The sequence below is a fragment of the Sylvia atricapilla genome, chromosome 19 (genome assembly GCF_009819655.1).
Source record: "Sylvia atricapilla isolate bSylAtr1 chromosome 19, bSylAtr1.pri, whole genome shotgun sequence".
NCBI classification, from domain to species: domain Eukaryota; kingdom Metazoa; phylum Chordata; class Aves; order Passeriformes; family Sylviidae; genus Sylvia; species Sylvia atricapilla.
Genome location: NC_089158.1, coordinates 9513158 through 9535707, shown reverse-complemented (window position 1 = coordinate 9535707; position 22550 = coordinate 9513158). Strand labels below are relative to the sequence as shown.

General features: G+C 53.5%; 1 protein-coding gene across 4 annotated transcripts in view; it reads right to left on the bottom strand.

Annotated features, from left to right (window-relative positions):
* Nucleotides 1-22550, bottom strand: part of DAB2IP (DAB2 interacting protein) — a 127592-nt gene that overhangs the window by 21030 nt on the left and 84012 nt on the right. For all 4 annotated transcript variants that reach the window (XM_066332914.1, XM_066332915.1, XM_066332917.1 and 1 more), the window contains 4 exons: nt 15643-15796; nt 10480-10578; nt 7813-8367; nt 481-625 (listed from right to left, as the gene is read on the bottom strand). In XM_066332914.1, coding sequence (XP_066189011.1) covers nt 481-625; nt 7813-8367; nt 10480-10578; nt 15643-15796 — 953 coding nt within the window. The remainder of the gene's footprint in view (nt 1-480; nt 626-7812; nt 8368-10479; nt 10579-15642; nt 15797-22550) is intronic.

The window sequence follows — 22550 nt, the reverse complement described above, 5'->3', positions numbered from 1 at the left end:
GAGCCATAAACAGAGCCAGCACTTGGGAAAGAAAAAAAAAAAAAAAACAACAAAAAACACCAGGAGGGTTCCCAGTGCTGGATGATGCAGGCGGCAGCACATCACCGTGACTGGGGAGATCTCATCTGACTGGACAGTGCTGCAGGAGCTGGGCAGTGGCTCTGCTGGGGCAGAAGGGGGAGATTCAAGCAGCCCCTGACAGCCAGCACGGAGACTGAAGCCCTGGCAGGCGGCAGAACACCTTCACACGGCCACTGGTGAGCTCTGAAAGCAGGTGAAGGTGGCAGCTCTGCAGTCCCCTTCACCTGGCAGCAGGAGCTGCCCACTGCAGCCATGGCCCTGGCCAGGCTCACACCTGCTGCCAGGGAAAGCCTCCAGCAGGAAACTGCTGGGGCCTCTGATGGCATCAGGGCTCAGGTGATGTCCCCACGCAGCTGGGAGAACTTCTGTGGGTGTCACCTGCCCACGCTCTGTACGTACCTAAGGCATCTTGTAAGTATTTCTGCCCCACCAGCTTCAGGTATTCTTCAATGGCTTTGGTGGCCAGTGTGTTCTCCCTGAAAATGAGATGCTCATTCTCACCACAGCGATCAACTTCAGACATCATCAGGTCAGTCAAGAAATCCTGGAAAGCAAAGCCCACGGTGGGTCACCACGCACTGGCACCGGTCCCGCAGAGCTGCAGCTCCCAGCCCCGAGAGCTCCCACCTTCATCAGACACCCAGGGCACTGCAGGTGCTGCCGCTGATCCTGTGTGAGCACACTGCCCACCACCTGCCCAGCTTCCTCAGACAAAGAGAAATAAACCTCTGGGGAGCCTCAGCTCTTGTACCCCAACAATCCCACACTCATCTGCCTCTCCATAGGTGTTTTTTGGCGGATCTCGTGTCAGCCTCACACTCTGTGGGCAAAACCTTTTCTCCCCTGTCAAACGTGGCTGCATTTGGTGTCCAGCAGCAGTGGCTGCAAACCAGGGTCATGAGCTGTACCCAGTTAATGGCTCAGGCACAAGGCTCTGATATGTGCACTGAGATACTCAAATTTCCCACTTCCTCCCTATTCATGGAGATAAACAGCACTGACAGCGCCCATTTTGGGCACATTCTTGGTCTGATGTGCACACAACCAAACCCATGGGATGTGATAATCCCCTGTGCTGCAGAGCAATGAAAGGGTGAGCTGGGGCAGCCCCTGACAGCTGCCCCTGCATCAGTCTGGCCTCAAATGCAAATTCCAGAGGAAAAACTGCATTTCAGAGCGAGCTCCAGGTCTGCTTCAGCCACAGCACTGACTGAGCAGGGGGCAGGAGCTGCTTGTGCTGTGATCTGAGTGTGCTGCAGCCAGGACGATGCAGGACGAATGCCAGGCACCTGCCAGTGCTGATACATGTTCTCTGCACTGCTGATGGGCACAGCAGCTCTGCCTGGCTTCTCCTGCCTGTGCCAGGTGCTGAGGTGTCACCACTCACCCCAGGGACAATGGAAGAGGCTGCTGGCACCGTGCTAATCACCCACCTTAACCCTCTGACTGCCTCCCATGGAGGACACAGAGAAATGACACATCGACTCACCTCCACAGCCAAGGGCACCTTCTTTAACTCCTCCTCATTAAAACAATCTGCTTAGTAATAACCTTCCACTAAGAAATTCTTCCTTTCCCCTGAGGGTCCCAGCCTGTTCCTGGCAGGGGCAGGAGGAGCACCCCAGAGTGCCCCAGGTGCTGTCCCCGATGTCCCCAAGCACAGCAGAGCTGCCAGGTCCAGCCTGCTCCAACCCACATCAGGTCCCCCTCCCTGCCAGGGGTTGGATGGGAGCTTTGCACCAGAGGCAAGTTGCTCTCTTTCATTTTTCACTGCATTGAAAGTTTAATCAAGGTTCAACAAACAGCTTTTCTTGAACCCAAGAGACCAAAATAATTTAATCCACACACCCTCCATCACTGCTCCTGTCCTAGGCAAAGGCAAACCCTGGGGCAGGCAGGTACATCCCTGTGTAAGAGCACAGGAGGAGGGCAGGTGACCTCCCTGCAGTGAGATTCAAATGATCCACTGCTCCCACCTTCCCACAGGACCATCCAAAAAAGCCAGAGGGGAATTTGGGCTAAAAAACAAGTCACTTCCATTATTTCTTTAGCCAGAAGATGCCCTTCCTCAAATCCTGCTACGTCTGCAATGCTCCAGCAGCTGCAGATGCAAAAATCCCTCCTGGAAGCAAAGCACGTGCCTCCCTCTGCTATTTTCTCTCATTTTGCCCTTTTTATCAGCCAAACTGGAATGAAACTCTAAACCCTGCTCAAATCCCGTTAGCAGCTATCTGGGTAACTCTATCACCTTTATCTTCCCAGGGCTCTCCCAGGGTGCGTTTCAATTCCAAGCCACCGCTCAGGCTGACACAAGGTGCTGATTCTTAATTAGCAGCCGCTGACCTTGGCTTTGCTTGATTCTCTTTCCTGTCACTTTCCCAACATACTAATTATCTCAGGAACACTGAGTTTTACAGCGTCTCTCAGCCAAGTGTTTGCTTTTCCCCCTCTTGTCAGCCGAGCACTGGCTGCTGAGTCCTGGAAACCCAGGGCCAAGTGGGAGCCACAGTTAATGTGAGTCTGGGTGACTGCAGAATTCACCAGAATTTAAAACGAGGCAAGATTCCACGGCAGGACTCAACACAAAGCCGGAAAAGATCCCCTGGAAATCTCTGCTGCTGTTATTATCCCCTGTGGAGCATCTGCAGCTCAGCAGCTGGGAGAAGGACTGTCTCCAAAGTGGAAAGGAAAGCTGCCTAAGCCCCAGAGCAGCCCATTATGGCACAGCAGCCAAAGCTGAGGAGTAACGCTGCAGAATCTGGCCTTGCAGCTGAGCAGGGGAAGAGGAGAGAGCCAGGACACCCTGCAGCAGCCCAGGGGTCAGGATTGTCCCTGTTCCTGCAGGTCTGGGCTGCAGGAGCTGGCCCTGGGGTGTTCTGGGGCTCCAGATTCCCCAGGCAGTGTCCTTGGGGGAGCTGTCTGCAGGGACTGCTCTGGGCAGCTCCACGGGCCGTGGGAAAGGCCGTGGGTCACTTCCCATGACACCCTGACATTTCTGTCCCAGGGCCACCGGCCAGACCTTCACTGCTTCCCTTCCCTCCACACAGAAAAGCCACATGGGCTCTGCATCACACTTCTGCTACCTCTGCCTTAAGTACTCCAGCAGCCAGCACTCAGAAGACACAAATGGAATGCAAATACTTGTGGAATCCCTCCGGGGGCCTCACTCACCCACATACAAGGTCCTGAATAAAATGCAATAACTAAAGCCAATAAAACTCCCTGTTTCTGAGCAGCAGAGATCAGCAGGGGGTTGTTTTCAGTTAGGGCCCCTGGCAATGGAAGAAAATAAGATGCTTTATTTCATTACATGGGAGTCGAGAGGGGAAGGGAGAGGTCTACAGCCAAAATGAAGGGCTGTGGCAGTGTACTTCAGGCTTGTTCCCATGTTTATTTTAAGGCTTTTTGCTTCAGACTGGACGGATCTGAACCTGTGTGACCCCAGTAGCTGCACATATGCTGATAAAGAAGAGCAATTCATGAATAAATGAATTCAGAGCATGACAGCACAAGGCTGCACTGGTCTCCACTCTGCACATAAAGCAGCCTGTGCTGTTCCAAGGCAGCTCCCCAGTGCAGGCAGGAGCTGGCAGCCCCGAGGGGCTCCAAGGGCCAGTCCCTGTGCCTGGGGGTGGCTCTGGCAGTGCCCTGCAGCTCCCGAGCCTGGCAGCGCTGTGCTGGGAGCAGGAGCACTGCCAAGGGAGCTGACAAGCAACACAAGTCCTGTTGGGCATTGTCCTGTCCAAACCCAGGAAGGATTCTGCTCTTTGCCAGCCTCCAGCCCGGCCTCTCAGGGATGTGCAGAGCTGGTGCCAGGAAACAGAGAGGAGGCACGCTCCTGTGGCAGTCACAACCCCCCTGGGCTGGAGCTGATCATTCCTGGTGTTGTAACTGACTGATGGGCAGATTGACTTTGAAATAATAAGGTTCTCCAAATCACAAGCCTGATTAATAGGATTGACTTAACCTTAAGAGGATTGAATTGATAAAGGTAATAAGATTATTGCTTATTTCAAAGAGCAGCTCAGAGTCCAGCTGGGCCCTTATGCAAAGGTGAAAAGCCCCAGTGGTCGGCAGGGCCGCAGGTTTCAGGTGCAGACTGGGACACACCCTCGGGGAGGGAACTGCGGCACAGGAGGCCGTGGAGCAGGGAAAGGAAAGCAGCAGCAGCCGGGTCCTGGAGAGATGGAGTGAAAACAAGGACCCCAGGCCCAAGTTCTCGACTCTTCCATCACACAGTTCCTCTGAGGATCTGCTCCAGACACTCCTCTGCCAGGAAACAGAGTGCTGTTCCCTCCTTCGAAGCCTGGAACTCATCCATGGCCTTTTCTATTCTCCTTGGGAAAAGGTTCGATGTGAGGGTTAACTCCCAGGAATGTGTGTCCATCACCTCGCTCAGGGAGATAAGCAGAGCTGAGGGAACACACGGAGTGACCTCTCATGTCACTTTTCCAAGCCCTGTGTGGTGTCTGCAGGTCCCTGAGCCCACCGTGGAACGTGGGGTTCCTGCAGATCCCCCGGGGGAGCAGCGACATCTGCTCAGCTGGGGCACATCCTCACAGCACAAACAAACAGGGACACATGTTTATTCCTCACTCCATTCCCAACGCCACAAATATTTATTTCCAGTGAGCAGCTGGTTAGTTAGAGCTTTGTCTAATGCTGGGTTTGATCTACCACAGCTCTGGACAACACAAGTTTTTTGTATATTTATGGTCATGAACTGAACTCGGGGAGCCCTAAGACAGCCCTGAAACAAATCTAAGCATGGGAAATATTCTGGTGGAAGCATCAGAAGTGCTTTGGGAAGGATGCTGCAGCCACCTCTCCACAACCACATCACAGAGGCCACGCCAGGCCCTGTAAGGCAGGACTGAGCACTCCTGGTGACTCCAACCCCGGCAGCAGAACTGCTTTATGGCGTTGTGTCTTTCATCTGTGGGCTGCAGGACACGTGAAAACCATCGGGCATCCCCACATCCTCACAGGGAACAAACACCTCATCAGTGCTCTCGCTAGGAAAACCGGTAACAAGGACTGAGCTGAGGGGCCACGTCTCTGTTTCAACCACAAAATACAGTTTTTCAGCCTTTCCTCCACAGGAGACAGGGAATATCCGAGTGTGCCGGGAGCTGCTGGGGCACTGACGTCTGTCGGGTTTTCCAGGGCAGCTCTCCCCCTCCCTGAGCCCCTGCAGCCCGAATTTACCAAACCCTGTCCCCTCCCCTCCAGGGAGTGCTGCTAAGGGGTGCTGCAGGGATGGAGCTCTTCCCTTCCCACAGAGATCAAGGGAAACACGGGCTTTGACTCCAGAGGGGACTCTCTGCTCTCCTGCTCCACCTTCTAACCTGGTGTCACACAGCTTTGCAGCCCAGGAAGAAGCAGATTTAGGGAAAAAAAAATCAGCCACAGCCCTTGTCCGCCTTCCACCTGCAGCCCGCTGGCAGGTTTTGGCAGCCCCAGGTGACACACCTGGCTGTGGTAGGGATGGCCCTGCCTGCACAGGGACACGGGTGGCCCGGAGGTGGCTGTGTCTGGCACGTGGCACCAGCACACCTCTCCTGTGGCACCTGTCGTGCCCCGGAGCTCCGGGCAGACACCCGGACCCGATCCCGGCCTCATTAAGGGATTACTCTGTATTTACAGCAAATCGCTGCAGGAAAACAGGGCCTGAAACGGCACAACAGCAATTAGCTGCTAACGACTCTTCCAAGATAATCTACTGGACACTTGTTTCGCAGTAATTGCTGCTTCAGCTCAGCTCCAGCAGCCAAGAGCCACAAACCCCTCTTTATCAGAGAAATCAGTCGGTGGTGCCGGTGCCAGGGCTGCAGGGCAGGGGGCATTTTGAAGGGCTCACGGGGACGATTCCCGGTGATGCAGAGGGATGAGGAACCCACCTCCGGCCCGAGAAAGCCCCCGAGAGTCAGGAGGGGACAGTGGCCTGGAGAAGGGGGTCCCTGCACTCAGGGCAGCCCCGGGGAGCTCTCCTGAGGGGCACTGGGGTGCACCCACATCCCCCAAGCAGGGCTCAGGGGATGCTTTTTTCCTCTCATTCATTATTTTTATACCGTTCTGCTGCTTTTCTCTCTCCCTGCTTGTCCAGCCCAGGATGCAGCACCTGGTTCCCATGCTCCAGTAACTCCTGTTGCTCTGACAGCTCCCCAAACCCTGTGCTAATGCTGATGGCAAATGACAGGCAGGGAAGGCAGCAGCTCCATTTTAGGGGAGAAGTCATCAAGTCTGTTTACTGTTCGCTGTGTCCCCTGTGCAGAGCCTCTGGGATCTCAAGCACTGATGCAGACACATGTCTGGAAACACACTTGCTCTCTCTGGAGCCTCTCCAGTACTGAGAGGCAGAGAAAAAACGCTGGAGCAGTGACAACCACTCCCAGCCATGCCCACACATGATCCACGGTGATTAAGGCTGCGATGACACTCGGAGCCTTTTGCACCACAACTATGTCAGCCGTGGACAGGGTCTTTGTGGCAATGTTATTCCCACAAACCCTGGCACTGGAGCCACAGCGAGGGGCAGCAGAGCCCCTGGGGCCAGCACCAGGCAGGAACCAGGCACTGACAGCTCTGGAACAAGGAGTAGGGACACCAGGCACAGCTCCTCGTGGAGCCACAGCGTTATTCCACACAGGACCACGGTCCTTCCCCGCACTCCCGGGGTCAGGAGGCTTTAATGGAGCTATTTATTTTCTCTGCTGCTGCAACAGCAGGTCCCCGGCTCCCAATCCTCTCAGTGAGCTTGGCCTGCCTTGAACTAGCTCAGGAGGCAAAGCCACTTCCCTGTGGGACAGATGGTAACTCAGCCTAATCCACGAGCCCGGCCACGGGCCCCGGCAGCTGCCGAGGAGGCAGAGCCTTGTCACTGCCCCTCAGGTGAGGAGCTCACGTCTCCTCAGCACTGCAGAGGCTTTGGACATCCTGCCCTTGCCCAGTTGTCCCCTGCAGATGGTCACAGGGAACACCAGTGGTGCTTTAACTGGAGTGCCAGGCCCCCAGGGATGGAGGATGCTCTGCAGCAGGAATCACTGCCTGCCCTGTGTGCTGGGCACCTCAGCAAGGAAGGACACTCCAGCTCTGCCCACCCTGCCTGCTTCCTCACGGATCACAACCAGGAGGAACTCCCACTCTCTGCCCTCCTTCTCTGCCTGGCAGGGCATTGCCACCAGCTGGGAGGCTCAAGGTGCTCCACAAAAGCTGAACTTCCACCTCGTGCAAGTCGGTGGCATCAGCCCCCAGTGAGCTGTGCCATGGGAGCAGCCCTGGACCCCCTTCCAAAAGCAGTAGGACAGACCCTGAGGACCAAGAGCAGCTGCAGAGACATGCATGTCCTTTGGTCTGGGATTCTGCACAGAGGGAGCAGAGCACGGACCCTGCTGGGCTCCCCAGGAATACCCAGCAGGCACAGGCTGCACAGCTCAGGCCAGCACTGCCTACATTCCAGCCTGGAAAACTGCCTCCCTGCTCACTTTCACAACTGTGCCTGTTTATACAGAGAGCCCGGCCCCTGAGCCTCCAGAAAAAGAGCGCAGGGAAGTGGCTCAGTTGGTGTCTCCTGGCCCCAAAAACCTCTCTGCTAATTAAGCAACTCGTTTGCAATCCAGAGGAAAACAGAGCCTATTGAGGATGGCCCAAAGCCCAAGTGAGGGGTTTTCCCAAGCCCAGAGCGTGCTCCCAGCAGCCTGTGGGGACACCAGGGAGGGCACAGGGTCCTACCTTGGCCTTGCCCGTGCTCTGCAGGATGTGCACCAGCGCCGACGCCATCTCCTCCTTGTTCTTGACGCTGAGCGAGGGCTCCAGCACCGAGCACAGCACCATGTAATTGTTGGTGATGTACTCAGCAAACTCCTTGTACATCTCCATGGGAAGGATGCTCATGCTCTGGTAGCGGGATTTGATGCGGATCATGGGCCCTGGGGACTTGCCCTTGCCAGGGTTGGGGCTCACCACTGGGTACCATTTCTCCACGAACTGCCGGCCCGTCACCGAGCTCACCGCGATGTTCACCTGCCCAAGGAAGTTGGTCTTGTCCTTCTTCTTCTTCTTGTCAGTCTCTTTGTATAAGTGCACAGTAATGTTTTTCAGAGATGGGAGGTTGTTAAATTCAAAGTGCTCCCCCCAAAAGACATTATCAGTTTTCAATTTACAGGTAGTTCGTGCGTAAAGAACGTCATCCAGGCATAATTCACACAAGTACTTTTTCTTAGCTGGCAGGTCCTTGGCTTCAATAATCCATAATTTTAACATATTCTCTACCCTTCTGCTGTTGTCCTGAAAAAAAAAAAAGATGCAAAGAAAAAAAAGGTCAGTTAAAAAAACCCCACAAAGCCAAGCACAACAAAACTGGAGATATGAATTAATTATTTCGGATGTGCTAAATGAGCGGAGGCTTAATTACACTTTATTTTAAGGAAATACTGGCTCTCAAGAATTTGCATAATAACACTACTTATGTTAATTTTCCAAAATATCATCGTGCTCTCCATGTCTGTTGGTGCCAATTAATATAAGGAACAAGGGAGATAAAACTCCTCCAAATCAAAAATGTACCATTTCCCATTCCCTGCCAAGAGGGCCTCTGAAGAATCCAAAAGCACCTCACTGGTCCTGAATGGTTTGTGCGAAACAGAAGCTGTTACAGGTATCTCACAGCCTCCTCTTTTTTCAGCAGAGCTGCATTAAAAACAGCACTGAGTTCGTGGTGTTTCCTGTAACACAGCAACACCCAGGGATCACCTCATCCACGTGGGAATGCCACCACCAAAGGCAGGGAAAAAACTGTAAAACCTCACCAAATTTAGGGCAGAAGTCCAGAGCACCCAAGTTAAACACTGAGAGGAATCATGGGAGAGGACATCCCATGGGAGAATCAAGACAATTCAGAGACAGAAATCTGCCTTGGGTATCTTTTAAACAATAACAGAGCCAAGAATACTGTGGATCTTTCAGAGCTCCCTCGTGATGCTGACCTCATCCTGGAAGAACATCCAGGGGTATTTGCTGCAGGAGTGACTCCAAAGATAAAGCGCTGGCAGCTGCAGCACTGCTGGGATTCTGCAAACCCTGTTTTGTTTGGAAAGCCCTCGCTGTAAGAGCAGCCACGGCTTACTCTGCTCAGCCCAGGAGCCTGGGCAGGAACCTTTCTGCTGGAAGTCACAATGGGGTACTGTAGGTTCAGGAAGTACACACAGGAACTGCATAAGAACACTCAATTCCTGACAGAAATATCAAGTCAGATACTGAGAGTTTATTGTCTATGAACTCAAACAAAGATGGAAAGTCAGCCATCAGTTACTGCAGGTTTTGAGGTGAGGGAAACACTTCCAGATGGATTTCCACTCAACACTGCACCGTGAAGCCACAGCCCCAGCCCACATTCCCAGGAGATCTCTGCTGCTAAGTGTGACCACACAAACCTTGCACAGCCCTCTCAGGTCAGGATCACCAGGAAAAGCCCTTGGAAAGCACTGGAGCCACTGAACTCCACCAGAGGAACATGCCAGAGGCAGAAGGCCACCTCTCCCCTCCACTGCTCTGAGGTGACAGGAGATCTTGTATTCTGACATTTGGCATTGTGCTGGGAACAACAAACTCTGAGACTGAGGGCCCCTTTAGAAGCCACCAGGGCTGGACTGAATTAGTGTGCACAGCCAGGAGGAGCTCACAGGATCCCATCCTTTGTGCCATCTCTGACCAGCAGAAGATGACTTGGTTGAGCTCATCAGCTGTGGAATCCTGCACTAATCCTGACCAATCTTAGCAGCCAGCTCCAGCACAGCAGGGGAGGAGCAGCTGTATGTTTTATTTTAGGATGCACTTAGTCTTAGAGGGCCATAAAAATGCATATTGGGTGTCCCTGTGTTCTGGTGAAGAGAAGGATTTGTTCCTGTAAATCCCAGGAGATGACTTTGCACCTCGACTGGCTGGAGAAGGGAAAGCTGCATTCCACTCTGAAAATGGACATCTGAGCTGCTCCATCACTACAGCAGACTCTGTGTCAGGAGCTGACACATGAACTCTTCAGACTGTGCAGCCTTGTGACTTTGCTGGCAGCCACCTGACATCTGTCCCACGGCTTTTGGGAGGTAAAAGTCCTGTGGAAGTGGCAAGTGCCGTCAGTAACAGCAACACTGAAGATTCTCCAGGTCTGATCAGTTCTTAGCAAGAGCTGAAGCAGTATGTGCTGAGAAGAGAGGGGAAGGAATAATTGGCGCTTGTCTGTAAATATAATTGTGGAAGAAAGCAGTATGGAAAAAGGCTGACCCAGAGCTCCACTGACTCACTCCAGTGACAATACGTCCCCTGCTGCTCCCATGCACTGGGCTATAAAACGTAATAACCAGGAACTGAACTAGAGCAGAGGCAATTCCTCACAGCCACTACCTTGTTGGGGTGCACGGCACGCCGCAGGTTCTCCATCCATTTATCTCGCTCTGCTGCCGAACGACACGAGAAGCACTTACTTCCTGATGAAGTTGTCACCTACAGGGAAAGGAACAGGATTATGTCTTGACCAGCATACTGCAGAGTGTGGCTGGGAGGAGAGGGGGGCTTAGGGAAGATGCTAGTGGATTTTATTTTTATTTTATTTTTTTTTAAGTAAACAGCTTTACCCAAGCATGAAGCAACAGCCCCTAAGGCTGGCGGAAAAACAGGACAACCCTGTATGTCACAGAAATAATCATAGAAGCAAATTCCAATTACTTCTCCTCTTCCACACCAGAAAACACTAGATAATGGGCCCCATGCATGTGATGCTTTAAACCACCAAGTTCCACAACTGAGAGAGTGCAAATCCTTAGATGAACTAAAGATAAATTGGAACTCTGAGTGGTTACTTGGCATTCCTCCAGGCTCAGCCCAAAGCCTGTGACAGTAACAACCCATTCCTTGTTTCCAGCAGAACACGGGGCTGGAAAAGGCTGCATTCCCACCTTCCCCCTTGCTGTGAAGATCATGGGGACAGTCAGTCACCCCACTCCTGGCCGTGGTACCAGCTCATGGCCCAGCTGGGGACAGCCAGGGGGGCTTCCCAACCTGGGCACAGCTGGAAGTGCTGCTGAGCCCTCCTCTCTCACCTCTCACATTTCCAGGTTCATCCCAAGGGATTTTCTGCAGTATTTGTGTGACTTTCTCTGGCCATTGGGTATTCATAGCCAGGGTTTAAGAAATGTCACGGCAGTGACATTTCCAGAGGTGCAAGTGCCCCTTTATGCCTCAGCACATTCCTGCTATCCCACTGGCAGCCCAGAATGACAGGCACAGAGTTTTCCTCCTGTGCCCCCACACCAAACTTCCCTGGCATCAAAGCCAATAGGTCCCTGCTCCTCACACAGATATTCCCCAAGCTGCCACCCAGCTCCTTGCCCTTTGCCTTTGCTTTTGTCCAGCAATATTCACCATGTGCAGCTCTGCTGGGAGGCTGAATGGACCTGGCTGGTTCTTTAAATAACTCCCCACTGAGCTTCATTTCCGCCAGTCTCAACCTGCAGAGTTATTTGTGAGTGCTTTATCATCTCCCAGTGTTTGTGTTTACACACTGTGCACTGGGTTATCAGCTTCTGGGAGACACAATCTCCTTTAATTTCATGTATCTCCCAGAAGCCCAACCTGTTCTTACAGCAGAGCTGGCACTCGCTAAGATTTGTCATTAGCAAACCTCAATGATAAGTTGAACACATCTCTTCCTTTGAACACAGACCAGGGCAGAATGAGAAGAGGCCTGTTCTGTCTTTACATAAAAACGCAAAGAATCTTCCAACTCTTGATATTCCAGACAGAATATCTTTCTCCTTCAGACAGACACTCTCCCAGAAAACCCATTGTGTGGAGCACAAGCTCTCCTGTAGCTCCAAGAGCAGACTCCATGCTAACAGGCACAGCAGTGTCATCTTCCCAGTGTCCTTTCCCACTCCAGACTATTTCCAGCTTTTTCAAACTCTGCCATGACAAACCTCCCCTGCCTCATCTCCCCTCTGCTGCTGCCATCCCTGAGCCTTCCCACACAGAGCTCTGCTGGCACACAGGATTGTCCCTGTATTCTCTTGCCACACTTAGGTAAACACATGCATTATCACGGCCAAATTCGTTACTCGATTTTAAACCAATTATAAATTGATCTTTCAAAACCTAAAAAACCTGTAACTGTCATGCTGAAGTGGGAGAAGGGGAAAATCCTGTGTCAGATGGGAAGTGTGTCTTGGTCTGGTGGGAGATGAAGATCACATCTACCACGTGTGACCAAAACTGTAATTTTCCCCAGATCTGCAATCAGATCCCAGCTTTGAGTTCTGACTTAAATATCATACGGCATTAATGATCTTTATGAGATATTAATTATCTTTATAAAGAGAATATTCTGGTCTCATCAAGATTTTGGATATGCTGGAACACTGTTAACGTACAGGACAAACTCAATTAATAAAACTCATTAATTTCTGAAACGTTACTTCTCCTATTCATTATCCCCAGTCCTTGGATGGGTGATCTGCTCAGATAAAATCCTGTCTTTTTAAGACAGTCCTAAGGTACAGGGTGGCTTCACTTGAAGGAGTAAGAGGGGATGGGAAGTGAGCCCTGAAGGTGCTCCTCAGTGCCCAGAGGGTTTTCCAAGGAGCAGCCAGGGCTCAGCAGCAGCTCCAGGCAGCCAAAGGGCCAACGTTTGCACAGCTGGATCCAATTTCGTGCTGCTAAATTTAGCTCCTCTGAATTCTCCCGTGCTGAGGCAAGGCCGGGATGAGGCCAAGAGGCTCAGTTTGTCTTTCCCCCAGCTGTGGCCATGACTGTGCAAGGGGACCAGGCTTTGGTTTGCCAAGACCTGAGAGAGCCCCTCGGCCCTAATGACCCAAAAACCCCCCAAAACCTGGGCAGGGCCAGGAACAGGCTCTGGCTCCAAGCCTCTGGCACTGGCTGAGATGCCCACTGTAGATTTAGCACACGCAGCACGTGCAGTGGCACGGGATGATTTGCTGACTGAGGAGTCTTGCAAGGAGAAAGATGATGCTGAGTAATTTAAAAAAAAAAAAAAAAATCAATGAAGGAAACAAGTAAATACCGACTGCCAAGTACTCAGCAAGTGAGAAAAAAAAAAAAGCAAGTTTCACTAAACTAAGTAAGCAGAACAAGCCAAGTGCAGCCTGTGGAAAAGGCCTGCCCTGGTGCTGACTGTGCTCCCTGGCAGAGCTGAGGGGAGCTGTCTCAATGCAGGGTGGTGGGGATAGAAGGGAGGAACAATTCCCTGCACCTTCATCCACCAGCTGCCTCCCAACGAGCCACTTGGTTGTTTTCCACTGCAGATGGCTTTGGCACCTCTCGCTTTTGTCTCCGTCTGGGTGTGCTGCCAGTTCCTCTCCAAACCTGCTCTCCTCCATCTGCAGCCGTGTCAGATCCTCCCCGGGTCAGCTCCAGGGGGAGGAGGAGCTGTGTCAGGTGAGCACCAGGGGCCAGCTGGGGCTGGGACAGCTCCCCAGGCAGTGTCCGTGCCCGGCTGGAGAGAGGCTGGCTCTGCACAGCACCTCCCAGCAGCTCTGCCTGCTCCCAGCACATCTCCCCAGGGAGCAGCTCCATCCTCCGGGGGCAGGGATGAGGCAGCACCTTCCCCATCCCCTGCACACACAACACCTCAGCCCCCCGGGGCTGGCTCAGGTTCTTGGGAGGCTTTGGGGCAATATTTTAGGGATAGGGCAGAAGATCCAAAAGAGGCTCTTACCCCCAGGGTTGATCCAAGACGTTTATTCCAGGAGGGCAAACGAGGGCAGGAGGCCCAGAGGGCAAGGGAGGTCCAGAAGGAGGGAAAGAGGGCTGGAGCCTCGGAGGGCCAGAGGAAGAAAAAGGGAGGACAGGCCCTTATCAAGGTTTCTGTCCAGGGGGATGGCTGGATCTCAGCCAACTGGGTCAAGAAAGGAAAGAAGGGTAAAACTACGTGGTTACAGGCTCCAGGGGTCCTGGGGAAAAACCATTCCCCAGGGAAATACCACAGGCTCCTCTCCTCCCTGTGAGCCTGGCAGGGCTGCTTTTCCAGGACATCCCCTGAGCTCCTTTGTGTCCCGACCCAAGGGCTGTGCAGTCACTGCCGGCCCCAACAGGGATCCCAGGGGATCTGCAAACTCATCCCAGTGCTGACCTCACTCCAGCAGACACAAAGTGCCATTTAGCTCTCACCTCGGTCCCTCCTGCTGGAGCTGGCTGGTGAGCAGCCACCAGTGACAAATCAATGTCCCTGTTGTTTCCTGGCATTCTTCCTCTCCTCTGCAGGGTTTGCAGAACAGCAATTAACACGTTCTTTTTTTTATAGTGTGACTTCTCTTTATCCAACTCACTTAACCCCAAAATTTTCTTCCTCCTTCCAAGTGCGTGGCTTGTGTAATTTCCCTCTCATTCAACTTTGGACAAGTTCTGTTCATATCCCTTCCTCTCCTCTTTGTGGGCTCAACAGAATTGGTAAACAACTCTTATATTATGGATGTCACATTTATTTTCCATCTAGCTTCATTTTATCTTTCTTGAGTGGAATGTAATAGAGGACACATAATTTACAAAACTGCTCCCCTCCTGACCCATTGCACTTGCTCAATTCCACAAAGAATGAACAGCACTGCAATATTTATACCTCAGCCAGCTACAGAGTTTATGTTTGAGGCTATTTTCTTGTAAGACTGTTTCCATGTTACCCGCTTATGTTGTAAGAAATAGATCTTTTAACTCACTTATTTCAAAATGTGCCGATTTCAGTAAAGAAAAACGTCTTTATCTTTGCAGTCTGATTCCTCTTGAAGACTGAAATGTGTTCTCATCCAGCACTGCCCATCCAAGGACAGCCTGCAGCCCCAGCACCCCTACAGCACAACCCAGGCACAGCTACACCATTTATCTGCTTCTCTGTGTCCAAGCTCAAACAGGTGCTACCTGCTCCTCACAGAAACACAAATATCCACCACCTTAGCCCTGCAAGAAAACCATTTCCCAGGTCTGTACCCGGCCCCTGCCATAAGCAATAATACTCTGCCATCCACAATCCAGGACAAACGATTCCCAAGATATCCTGTACTGAATTACCCAGACACAGCCTGGGTTGAACGTGTCCTCCTCCCTCCCGCTAGCACAGACCTTACCACATGCCATAACAGATGTCAAAGTAATCTGAAATACTCACAGATTTTTCTGTTTACCCAAACAAGGGGAGCTTCAGTTTTCCAGACAAAGTCCTCCACACTCCCACTGACAGCAGCAGGCTGGCTCTGTGACCACACGTAATGTCTCTGGGAACACGGAGCAGGGATCAGCACTTCCCAATATCTGTATGAGCATCGACAAATTGATGCTCTGCTGATGCACAGCCCTAAGCAGTGCAGCACCTGTGCCAGCAGCTCTGCTGCCACAGCCCTTACAAGGAGCTCACTGCTCTGATTGTGTGGCTGTGATCCTCCTCGGAAAGATGGGAGCAATTTTCTGTCTGTGAAATGCCTCTCTGCGTAGCGATCGTGAGCAGCCAGGTTTGGTAAGAGGCAGAGCCCAGGTGCCAGCCCACACCTGGCTCCTCAGGCTTACCTCAAAGCAGTAGTCTTGTCCCAGGATGCTGCTGTGGACTGGCTTGATGACCACCTCCTCCTCCATGCTGAGATCCAGAGCCTCAACAGCACTACTGGGACTGAGCAAGGACTCGTGGGAGCGCGATTCCTTCAGCCTCGGCATTAGATGGGATCTGCAGGAGAAACAAAACGCTGTCAGCCAGCTGCCCTTCCCAGGAAACCTGTTAGCAACATCTGTCAGCCACGGCATTCCTGGGAATGGTGTCAGGAAACAACCACGGGCCATGAAGAGCAGCGCCTTACACTGTCCCATTGGTGATTTCTACTCTGGAAGCTCCACCACAGTCGGTATGAGCAGTAAAACAACTTTCCCAACTCTGACATAGTCAGGAGTCAATTCTTTAGAGGTTTGCACACCGTGGGGGTCTCTGAGCAACTGAATCAAACTCTAAATGGCCACTACACCTGCTGAGGGAGACTTCCTGGTGTGGGGTGTTCCTAAATGAGACTTCCCTGGTGTGGAGTGTTCCTAAATGAGACTTCACAGGTGTAAGGTGTTCATAAATGAGATTTTCCAGGTGTAGGATGTTCTTAAACACAATTTCCCAGGTGTAGGATGTTCCTAAATGAGACTTTGCAGGTGTAGGATGTTCTTAAACACAATTTCCCAGGTGTAGGATGTTCCTAAATGAGACTTCCCCATGTGGTGTGCAGCCGTGTGGGTGCACTCTGCTGCTGCCTCAGGTGTGCAGCACCTGGTGCTGAGCCCTGCTGGTGCCAGAACCTCAGCAAACACCCACGACTGGATCTGTCACCAAGCCTTGGGCTGCTGTGCTCTCTCTGACTGTCACACACATCCCTGGGATGGGGACAGTGTGGAAAATAAAGCTGTCATAGGCCCATCGATTGATCTAAATGCTCTGGAGCCCCACTGGCAGCATTTAGCAGCGGGGAGCCCACAGACAGTGAGCAGAGCACCATTTTGGAGACAGCCAATACAATCGATGGTGCTGTAACTCTTAAAGCAAAACCAGAGAGCTCAAGAGGGAGAACAAAAAAAAAAAAAAAGAAAAAAAAAGGAAAGATAGTTAAGTACTCCCAGGGAAAACACAGCAAACCCATAAAGTGGCAAGGGAAAAAATAACTTGAGTGCAAAGGGAGCAGCTGCCTTCTCTACAGCGTGCACCACGTCAGATGTTGCTGTGCCAGAGCTCTGATCCTGGAAACTCTGACCTTTAAAACCTCTGGCAAAGACTTTGGGGGCCCCCAAAGAGACCAAGTGCCCCTGCCCACAAAGGGAGTGGGACGCCTTCTCCAAAGGCATGGAAGGGCAGCAATGGGGGCAGTTTGTGATATTCTCAGCGTGCTCTTTCATGAGCCAAACAACAATGCTCCCAGTATACTCCCAGCTTGCTCCGATGCCTGCGCTGGGTTGTGTTGTTCTCCAGAATAAAGCTGACCAAAACAGAGAGAAATGTCAACAGTGCATGCAAAATCCATCGCTTCCAGTGAATCACACAGCAGGCTGGATCCAGAAAACAGCCCAAGGAGATGCTCAGATAAACGGCAGCAGCAGATAAACAGGTGCTTCTCTAGATTTGCCATTAAGATTCAGGCCATGCATGAAGCCCCGGGTGATAACAGAACTGCCTGTGGCTGGTTCCCTGCCTAAGGGACAGCTCAGAGTGCCAGGGCCACCTCCTCCCCAGCCTGGGGACACGCTCTGGGACATTCCCCTGCCCCTCCCAGGGCGCCAGGCAGCACCAGCTGTGGTGACAGCAGTGAAACATCTGCAGAGCAGCACCAGCACGGGGTCCCTGAGGGGACAATCCCCAGCCCTCGGGCTCTGAGAGCCCTGGTGGGCTTGGCACAGCCCTGGGCTGGATCAGAAGCCCCGGGGTCCCAGCAGAGGCTCTCCATGCCATTAGCCATCCTCTCAGCTGCCCACTCACCCCACATCTCTGTGGCGAGGAAATTGATCTTTAGGAACCCAGCACAGTCATTTCCCAGTACTTTGTGGCAATTTTACACTATTTTCAGAGAAAAGGGTCCCTATCCTTTTCCTCTGAATGATACTGTAAATTAACTCTAATACAGGCAGACAGATCAAGTTACCTCTGGATGCTGAGTGCACAACTAATATCCAGGAGCTCAAGAACTGACAGTACAGACTTCCCTCCCAGCCCAGATAAGCCCAGAATCAAGGCAGTTCTGGTAAATCTTATTTCCATAATTTACAGATGAAATTAGTAAAGGTAAATAACCAAGCCGAGACTTGCATTCTTGTGTAGACAAATATAAATACTGATAAAATAAACCCACAACTCAGTACATCGCATCGCTTCACGCTGGCCTAAGAATTTTTTGTAAAAATTAAACCAAACCAAATCTATTTTTCATTTAAAACTACTGCAGCTGGATGGCCACGGGTGGGAGTGCAGATGTGCAATTCAAAGGATTACCAAGGGGGAGTTTCTCAGGACACATTACGCTCTCACCAGATTCAGCAAATGTGTGTTTATATCCCTCCACGCTCTGCTGAATGCCTCTGGGAATCCTGAAATGAAGGGGATTTTTTAAGGGAGGTGATTTGTCAGGCCCTTGCCTCAGCAGGACCTGCTCCCACGATGTCCCTGACTCCTGAGCGGCCGCGGGGATCCAGCCCAGGTCAGCAGCACACGTTCCTCAGCAGATGCTGCTCTGAGCAGGGGGAGTGCTGCAGGTCTCAAACCAGCCCCAAAAACCCAGCATCTGCCTGTGTATCAAGAGCCAAGTGGGGAGATGTCATTAATTAGAGCTGCTGGAAATCTCAGCAGCAGGGCTGAGGATCTCTCTGCCAGAGCAGCCCTGGCAGGGCAGCAGGAGCTGAGCCCCCTCCCAGGGCTCTGTCCCACCCCTGCCTTCAAAGGGCACACGGTCCCTTCATTCTGATCCCTGCTCCAGGGCAGAGAGCACTCGTGTCCGCGGTGACACGGCATTGTGGCATGAGCCCATTTACTGGAAAACATCTGCCACTCCCTGTCGCTGCTCCCACAGATTTCTCCTCGTACCAGCAGCAAGAGAAAGGCCACGAGCTGCTGCTCTGAGCCTGAGAGCAGCACTCTGAGAGCAGCACGGGGACAGCTGAGTCCCTGCAGACCTGTGCTGTCCCCCGGCCATCCCCAACAGCACCTGGAACACCATTTGCTGCCAGGGAACACACACTCCCCAGGTGACAGAGGCCCTTGGTTCATATCCATCCCCCTATCATCCCTGTGAAGATGCTGCCTGTGGGGCCATCTGATCTCCTGCTCCAATAACTCGCCGTGTATTCCAGGTCCTGTCCTGGTTTACGTCAGCTGATCTAATTCCAATCCTACACCTTTGTTTTAATACGCTGGGAAGGGCCAGCTGCCCAGAGCCATCTCACAGCAGGAGCCCTCTTTCCAAACAGCACATTCAGTTCTTTTTGCCAAGGGCCTTTTTAAAATCCTTTTTTACTTGCCTAAAGTTCAGTTGAAATGAAGGGGGGAGGAAAAAAAAAATCTCATAAAAGACCACATTAGTTCTAAAGAGAAATAACATTACTGCTACCAGCACTGACCTGGCGGGTCCTGCGGAGCAGCAGCCAGTCTCTGCTTATTAAAGAAAGAGCTCTGCTGCCCGAGAGCAATCAGAGAGCATTGTTGTGCTAAATAATAAAAGTCATAAAACATTACCATGTGAAGGGATGTATCCCCTCTGCCTGTGCCCTCCACAACCACTTGAGTATCGCCAAATCCAGCCAGGACCACCCGGACTGCAGGGAAGACTTAAAAAATAAGCACGGGGAGGCAAACCAGCCTCTCCTCACCCAGCTCCAGGGCTGGGTTTTGAGCAGTGGAGGCAGCAAACAGCCCTGCAAAGAGGCAATTCTGTCAGCCCTCATTTCAGGGCCTCACCTGCCTGAAACCACCCGGCTGCTGCTCCTGTGGTTTCATGATGAAAATGTTCCTGATTATTTCTGAGAGATGGAAACAAACAGAGAACCCGGTGGGTGGCTGCGTAAGGGATGGAGCAGACACACAACCCAACACTGAAACATGGGGGAAAAAATTGAAGAGCCTTTCTTAAACCTCCTACTGCTCTGCTCTGAGAGCATGAGGGACTGGGGAATTCTGAAGGAAGCCCAGGCCCTGAGCTGCAGAAGCCCCACTGACACCAGCTGCAGAGCTGGCAGTGCGCACGCTTCCCCGGTGTCAGAAGGATCTGATCTCCCAAATTACATGTTGGACTCTGTGACACGTCCCCTGGCCAGGAAAGGTTGCCTGTGTGCAGCTTTTTGAGGCTGACAGCTCTTCCCTGTGCCCAGCTGGGTTCCTTAGGGGTCCTCCCTGCCCCAGCCCTCTGGAACAGCCCGGCAGATCCACAGACACAACCTAAATCTGTCTCCAGCCCGGGATTAGGGGTTTGTTATGACTGAGAACAAAGTGCACAACTCCAGTAAATTGATTCGCACCGTCAGATAAATGGGAGAAGGATTTTAAGAGTCGCGGATGGAAGTAAATCACCCACCATCCTCTGCCAGCTCCACCCAGGGGCTCTGCCCTGTGCCACTGTCCCTCCTGAGCCTCCCTGCTGTTCCTTCCCTCCGGGGCTGAGCTCTGCAGAGCCCACGCTGCCCCGATTTGTTCCCACTCTCCTCCACAGCAGCTCTCCCCAGGGCCCTGTGACCCCCGAATCGTGCTGACCTCAGGACCGCTGCTGGGACTTCTCATCCCTTCCTCCCCTGCGCCTCATCCTGCTTCAGTGTAACAAATAAATATCACAGCGACCTTATGGGAATAGCCACCGCCAACAGCACACAAGAGACTCGCAGAATGTTGTTATTTTTTTCCCTGTCGAAGAGGAGGTGGGGATGAAGTCTCAGCACGCAGCAGCACACCCTTCTCCATGTTCTGCCGCCCTGAACTTTCTCCTGCCGTTCCCTGAACTCCAGCTGCTGATCTCTGCCTGGGAAACTCTGCTCAGCACTCTCACAATGGGAACCTGGCGTTACAGGTTGCCCTCACTAACGCAACACCTTCCCTGAGCAACACAAAGGACGTGTAATTAAACTTATTAATGCCTGCCCTTGTTTTCAGACTGTTCTCAGTTTCAACTGGCAGCAGGATTAATTACATTCAAAAGGACTCTGTCAGCTCATACCAGATTCCAAAGGCTGTTTTTGCCAGAGCAAACCCGACGGATGATTTTAACCTGTGACATTCACCTGAGCATGGGTGTTTGTTTAACAACGTGCCACTGCAAAGTTTGTCAGGGGCAGCCTGAAGCCCAGCACAGCACAACCAGCAAGGACAGCGATGGCATTTGTGACGTGCAAGAGGAGAGGAACTGCAAAAGCAAGGGAAGGCCATCAGGAGCAGGATGCAAAAGGTGATTGGAAATACACCTGAATTTCAAGCATCAGATATGTTTGCAAGGAGCCTCTTTCCCATAAGCAGAATGACATCAACATGACACTTTCAACAGAAATCAACACTTGTATCAAAACCCCCCTTTTATCAGATCAGCCTAAGCCAGCCTGAATAGGGCCAGATCTGGGGCCATCAGATGCAAAGAGCAGTGACATATCCACCACTCCAATTCGGAGCCCTGGGAACAAGTCATTCATCCCCACAGCACCGGCTCAACAAACACCCGGGGCACGTCCACGGCAGCAGCACCAACACCGGGCCACAGGCACCGAGCCCGAGCCCCCTGCCCCTGCCAGCACCCACGGGAAAACTGCTCCGAGCTGCACCCAGAACCACCACCTTCCACGGGGGGAGCAAGGTGGGGATAAGGGCTTTGATTTTTACCACCTAAATTTTGCGTAACATCAGCGCGGAGGCGGAACGTGGACAAGGCGGCAAAGGCGAGGCAGGATGTGTCCTGCTGGACCGACCAGACGGAAATGGAGCCGCAAGGCCCATCTCTCCACAGCGCGGCTGCCGAGCCCGGCCACGGATGATGAAACGCCGCCCAGGATGAAAACAAACCGCGAAGGCAGGGAACGAGGGACGGAGCGCGGCCGCACATCGCCGTGCCGTGCGGGAGCGCTGTCAGCGCCGCTCCTCCTGCACGGCGGCCTCCGCAACCCGGCCCCGCTGCCCCCGGCCCCGCTGCCCCCGGCCCCGCTGCCCCCGGCCCCGCTGCCCCCGGTCCGCTCTGTCCCCGGCCCCGCTGCCCCCGGTTCGCTCTGTCCCCGGCCCCGCTGCCCCCGGTTCGCTCTGCCCCCGGTTCGCTCTGCCCCCGGTTCGCTCTGCCCCCGGCCCCGCTGCCCCCGGTCCCGCTGCCCCCGGCCCCGCTGCCCCCGGTTCGCTCTGCCCCCGGTTCGCTCCGGTCCCCAGCCCGCTCCCATCCCCGGTTCGCTCCGGTCCCCGGCCCTCTCCGGTCCCCAGCCCGCTCCCATCCCCGGTTCGCTCCAGCCCCCGGTTCGCTCCGGTCCCCGGCCCTCTCCGGTCCCCAGCCCGCTCCCATCCCCGGTTCGCTCCGGCCCCCGGTTCGCTCCGGTCCTCAGCCCGCTCTGCCCCTGGCCCGCTCCGGTCCCCAGCCCGCCCCCGTCCCCGGTTCTCTCCGGTCCCGGCCCGCCCGGTCCCCAGCCCGCTCTGCCTCCCGGTTCTCTCCGGTCCCCGGCCCTCTCCGGTCCCCAGCCCGCTCCCATCCCCGGTTCGCGCCGGCCCCCGGTTCTCTCCGGTCCCGGCCCGCTCTGCCTCCCGGTTCTCTCCGGTCCCGGCCCGCTCGGCCCCGGAGCTGGCGCTGCCCGGGCAGACCGGTAGAGCCCCGCACTCACCCGCAGGGCCGGGCCCCGCCGTGCCGCCGCCGCCCCGCTCGGGCTGGGCCATGCCGCGCTGCCGCCGCCGCCGCGGGCGGGGACCCCCGGCCCCGCTGCCCCGGCCCCCGCCCCGGGCCGTGCCGCCGCCGCTC